At 38.5% G+C, this 6,000-nt stretch overlaps 1 protein-coding gene across 1 annotated transcript in view; it reads right to left on the bottom strand.

The window, feature by feature from the left end:
* Positions 1–2,418: 2,418 nt before the first annotated feature.
* SP3 (Sp3 transcription factor) overlaps positions 2,419–6,000 on the bottom strand; it is a 30,878-nt gene continuing 27,296 nt past the window's right edge. Inside the window, exons 6-7 of the mRNA XM_039494334.1 lie at positions 5,201–5,397; positions 2,419–4,172 (exon numbers count right to left, since the gene is read on the bottom strand). Coding sequence (XP_039350268.1) covers positions 3,856–4,172; positions 5,201–5,397 — 514 coding nt within the window. The 3' untranslated portion in view covers positions 2,419–3,855. The remainder of the gene's footprint in view (positions 4,173–5,200; positions 5,398–6,000) is intronic.

Here is a 6,000-nt window from a genome sequence, read left to right as displayed (position 1 = left end):
TAAAAAAGTATGTGCTGAAAAAAGCCAGGTTACCAGGCTCAGTGAACTAGAACACTGGTTAGAAATTGGAAAGTAAAACCCCAACCTCTTTAGCTGCTAAGCCAGATAGAACCAAAGCTACACAAGTCAGCTTCTATGGGAAATGCCTGTGCTGACTGCAGTCTGAAAAAAAGTACCTAGAATTTTCTTGGGATTTAATAGTGCATACTCCAAAAGGCAGAACCCCTCACACAGGGCTACGGATGTATCAGAGCCAAAAATCTTACGAGCTAGGGGAGATTCCTGCATGATCTGCAGTGGAGACACAGGGCCCAAGAATGAGACTCCTGCGCAGATGGCATCTTTAGAGAATATAAATTACAGCCTCAGATAAAAGAGCTTGGCTGCGCATAGCTCTTTACGGTACTGCTCATAGAAGTTTTCATTTTACATTACGTGAAACACAGCAGGAATTAGTCACTGAACAGCCATTGAGATGTCTTCCGATTCACAATCCTCCTTTCATTTGCCAGAAACGTTCTACCGCTATCCTGAGCGTAAAAATGAACTAATCCCTCTTCAGGTTTGGGCGATCAGGAAGCATTAGCAATGGTAAAAGCAAAATTACAGTGCAAACTATGAAATCATTAATATCAATATTGTTTGGCAGGAAAAGTCCCCCCCTCCCCCACTCTTAAAATGAGCTTTTGAAAAATCTGGTATCATCCACTTTGACTGGCTGTCATACAAACATACTGAATAACCTTCTACAAAGATTTACTATGACCTGCATCACCACTGATCATACTGCTTTGGATTCAATTTATTTCTTTTTGGGGAGAACAGAAAGGACAAATGAATAGTTCCTCAAAGATGTTTCTTCTAATTATAGACTAGAAAGTCACATTTTAATGTGCAGTTCCACTCTGAAAAATGGTTATGTAAATATGGCACCTTCTTACTCAGCAGATCTGTTCCATGTGTGCAATAAGTCATACCTGTTCAATAATTAAAGTACATTTTTGTTACAAAGCCAATACAGCTATTGGAGAGAACTAGATTCTGTTCTGACTCAAGCATCATCAATAGATTAATATTAATTACGCCCCAACTGCAGAATCTTTATTGCTGTTGAAGTGCAAGGTAAAAAGAATCCAGAATGACCTGTAGATTCTAGGTTGACTTTACAGGCCAGAGAGAAAACATCTTTTTACTTGTAAACTAAAACAGATTTGATGTGCAAGTCACAGACAAAATAACCCAAAACATCATTTTTAAGAACACTTTTCAGTGTTGAGCTGCAATTCATTCATCTGAGAAAATGGGCTGGCTCCTGAACTCTCTTAAGGGCGACCCCACTTGGGCTGTTCCTGTCACTCACAGCACTTTGACTTTTGCCCAACTTTACTCCACCAAAGAGGCCTTAAAAAGTCACAAATGACCTATTCCTGACCAAATCCAAAGATTCTTCATGCTCATCCTCTGATTTTTCTGCTACATTTGACACCACCATTCTTGTACTGAATCCCATCCCCTCTGTTGGGTTCCAGGACTCAATACTCTATTACATTCTCCGCCGCCTTTTTCGGTATCTCTACCACCTAACATCTCCCATGATCTGTGGGTCTCACTCTTCGATCCATTTCTTCTTCTACACTCTCCCCCGGATCAGCATCCCAAATCGATCTTGGCACCCCAAGCCAGGGGCGGCTCTAGAGATCACGCTGCCCCCCCCAGCAGTGCGCGCGCGCGCCGCCTTCCCCTCCTCCCCCCCGGGGGCCCTCCTCTTCCGCTCCTCTCTGAGCTCTGCCGACGTGCCCAGGTGCCAGGTCCGGAGGCCGGGGAGGCGGACCCGGCCGCAGCAGCGCGAGCGAGACTGGAGCCGAGCCGGGAGAGAGGGGGACGGTTGCCGCCGCCCGCCCTCGCCCGTCCCGGCTCCGTGGACGGCCTCAGTGATGGGCCGCGCAGAGCACCAGCCAAATGCCGCCCCGGAAGCGGCCGCCCGGCGCCCCTGCGGCGCTGGGGCCCTGGCCCCAAGCTCTCCCCAGTCTAGTCATGCACAGCTGATTGAGACATCTTCCTGCATGTCCTGCCACCAACTCTCACAACATAGTTAAAAAATTGCTCTTTCCTATATGCCCTCCAACCTCCTTGCTGCAGCTGAAAACACCATCCTCTCTGTTACTCAGAACTCATAAGCTCAGTATTCTTCTGCAACTCCTCTCCCCCTTCATCAAGGCCATTGTCACATCCTCTTTTCATTGCTGACCCTTCCCTTGTGCAACAGGAATTTAAAGGGTCAACTATATCAGAGCAAGGTCAGAAAAAAATACAACTATTTTCATTATGAAGTTTGTTGAAGAAAAACTGGAGCTATTAAACATGTGTCAGCATATCACACCTTGTTACATAGCACAAAGGAATGCAGTAAACGTGAAGTCAAAAGAAAAAAATAGTGTTTTATTAACTACCACACTGTTATAATACACTTTAAACGTACAATAAGGTAGCCTTTAAATTTGAGGTGGTTTTAAGGATAACGAACAGATTTCCAAATGTTTGTAAATAGGTGAACTGCTGTAATTATTGTTGTACATTTTTGGAAAATGGTATAGAACTTACAGACTGGCTAAGTAACTTTATTTTGTACATTTTTCTATAATTGAAAATATAAACAGTAATTAAAAATAAAAAGAAAATTCAGCATAATAAAAAAAACATATATGTTTATCAGTTAAATGTACTGGATACATACAATTTAAGGGAAGAAGCGAAAAAGGAAAGATGGTTGATATTTAAATGCAGATTGACTAACCAAAAGCTAAACAACAAATTTAAAAAAAAACCTTGTAAAACCCCTAGTTCACTATGACTAATATCCATACGGTTGGGAGTATTGTCACTATGGAAGTGATTTTCTGTTATATTTGCATATGTTATATTTTTACTGGTAAATTACATGATGGCTTTTAAGGCCCTGGCAGACAGATGTTTTTGAGAACAAGATTTGATAAAAATCACGGCTGAGACGCAATACACCTAATTTTTGGTCCTCCAGTGTTCAAGGAAAGGGATATATTTCACTATAACATTTGCCTTACCACCCAAATGCCTCAACCTATACATTTTTTTAAACATTTTAAACTTTTTTTTTTTTTAAACATTGGTTATATTGCCCAACTTGGTTATTGAAAGAATATTAACAAGACATCATTTTGGCAAATTAAATCTTAAACATGGCTTTTCAACAGGATTTAAAAGGTGACTATCCCTAGAGTTCCATGTTAAAATGTAGTTTTCAAAATCTTACAAGAGTAATGCTTAAAATATTGTACATAGTTAACCTAATTAAAATAATTAGCTTCAAAATGACAAGCTGATGAGCTAAGTAAAGCCTACACTATGTAACATTTGCTTGGAAACTTGATTTGTCAGTTATGCATAATAAAAATTCCAGTCATCAAGAAAATTACAAAATTTCTTTTATCATAACATGATTTCTTTTCACCCATCAACTTCTTTTTATCTTACAATAGATAAATACCAACATGTTCTCATTTTTACACTAAACCACACAGGATTGATGCATTTGGTTAGACTACCATTCCCATCATTAAATTTATTTTTTAATATAACTTGGTAAAATTTCATCTCTTCTAGATTCCAAAAGTACCTACAAAACCCATGCAATTTTACCATTTTAATATACTATGGAATATCATACAAAGTAAGGCATTTCAGTGTCATGTATAACCAAGTTACTGTCAATCCAAAAATTTTTGCACATCAATAAAAAGATATCTAAGAACTTAGGAACAATATTTTTCTCACTACTGTATAAAAATAACCACAATTAATAGGTATCTTGTGTAATATTTACTCCATTGTCTCATTTCCAGAAACTGTGACAAGCTGTAAAGGTATTTCAGTGTTGGTAAGAATATCTTGATTGCTGGTGCCAGATGTATTAACAGTCCCTATTCCCGAAACAGAACCTTGTTGAATATTTGCAAGGATAAGTGTTGTTCCTCCTGCAGTAATCAAAGTATCATCAGGTGTTGCTTCTACTGATGCCAACACTGTACTGCTAGAGTGAATACCTTTTTTATTCTGATGTGTTTTAATGTGTTTGGCAAGGTGGTCACTCCTCATAAAGCGTTTTGAACATTCCGGACAGACAAACTTCTTCTCTCCTGTCACACAAGATAACAAAGAGAAATTATTTTTATGAACAATAAACTATAAATCCATAGATCATGTTGATGAGAAAGGCACTAACTGGACACTGTCAACTTATTTTTTGTTAAAAGGACATGGTTTTCTCTCTCACACAAACACAGCCTTCTCCTCCACACACTTTAAAAAGATTTTTTAAAGCATTTTTCTGTTCCTTTGGTGAGGGTACAAAGGGTTTTTTGACACCAACAACATGCTTGGACCCATTTGCTGCCTCTTCAGTTTCATTGCTGCTGTAACCTCTTTCCAGGTATGGAGAACAGAGTGCAGATGAGTTCCCCCACAGTGGGTCTTGAGACTGATGCACATGACTAGTAAGTACATTAATTTTACAGAAAACACTATCAAAAGCATAAAATAAGCTATTTTAAAAATAGATTTTTTAAAATTGCTTTCAGTATCATAATCCATGGGTCACTTGTAACAATAGTATGTGCACAATTTTCAAACGGTACTGTGATTTTCACACTCTCAGTGTCCCTTTAAGCTCTAAGACAGGGGTTCTCAAACTGGGGGTCATGAGGTTATTACATGGGGGTTGTGAGCTGTCAGCTTCCAACCCAAACCCCGCTTTGCCTCCAGCATCTATAATGGTGTTAAATATATAAAAAGTAATTTTAATTTATAAAGGGGGTCACACTCAGAAGCTATGTGAAAGGGGTCACCAGAACAAAAGTTTGAGAACCACTGCTCTAAGAGTTCTGAAGCCCCTACCACTTCATGATGTATTAGATATTGCACAAAAAAAGTTTTTTTTAATAGAAACAACAGATTTTAAAATTAAATATTTGGTATTTAATATGGGGAGGGGGACATATTATTACAAAATAAACAGATCACAGACCAACTTTGCTCTCAGATACACTACCACAACTTTCATGAAGTCAGTGGAAGAGTAATCAGAGGCAAAAATCTGGCCGATTTTAAGAAATTTTTATCATTCACATTCCTCCAATCAGATTTGCCAAAATCAAATATTGATAACCTGTATGTGTTCTTCTGTGTCGCTGTAACTCATCACTGCGAGTGAACCTTTTACCACAGAACATCCAAGTACAAACAAACGGGCGCTCTCCAGAATGCCAGCGGAGATGAGCTCTCAAATGTGAAGTCTTCCCATAAACTTTCCCACACCCTGGGATATGACAGATGTGTTGTTTCTTTTTTCCCAAATTAGAGCCTCTGTTTAAAAAAACAAATACTAAAATTATTCAGCAAATCTAAGTTATTTCTCCCAAACAACAGATATTTTGTAGGATTCAGAAAAATGTATCCAAATAGTTCTGTATGTTAATCTGAGTGGATTTTCAGAGTAACTACACATATAATATAATAAAAGCCCTGTGTACTCCACAGGAAGCTGGACCTAAATTCTGCAGCACAGTTCCTGGATTCTGCAGCACTTTAATGCAGTAGACTGGAAATTCAGCAGTAACTTCACTGAAATGACAAAGTGCAGGCTTTTAAAGAAATATGAAATTGAAAAATACAATCATTTGTGTAGCCCAATATCAAAATAGATAGCAGAAAGTCCATTTAATTTATAATCCCCATATTTTCAGGATTTTAATATTGCAAAGACTTGTGTATTCGCAAAGAACAACTGCACTGTTGAAGTTGTGAAAGGGGAAGCTGGAGATTTTGGCAGGTGGGAAGGGGACAGCTTTTGGCATCTTAGAGAGGCAAAGAATGCTATTTCAGATTGTAAAATAAAGAAATTAGCTGAATGTTTCAGCTAAAATGAGCAGAACTGAAACAGTTAATGATTCCGGCATTTAAATTGTC

This window comes from Mauremys reevesii, linkage group 11, assembly GCF_016161935.1.
Source record: "Mauremys reevesii isolate NIE-2019 linkage group 11, ASM1616193v1, whole genome shotgun sequence".
In the NCBI taxonomy this organism is placed as follows: Eukaryota; Metazoa; Chordata; order Testudines; family Geoemydidae; genus Mauremys; species Mauremys reevesii.
This window is presented reverse-complemented; position numbering and strand designations above follow the sequence as displayed.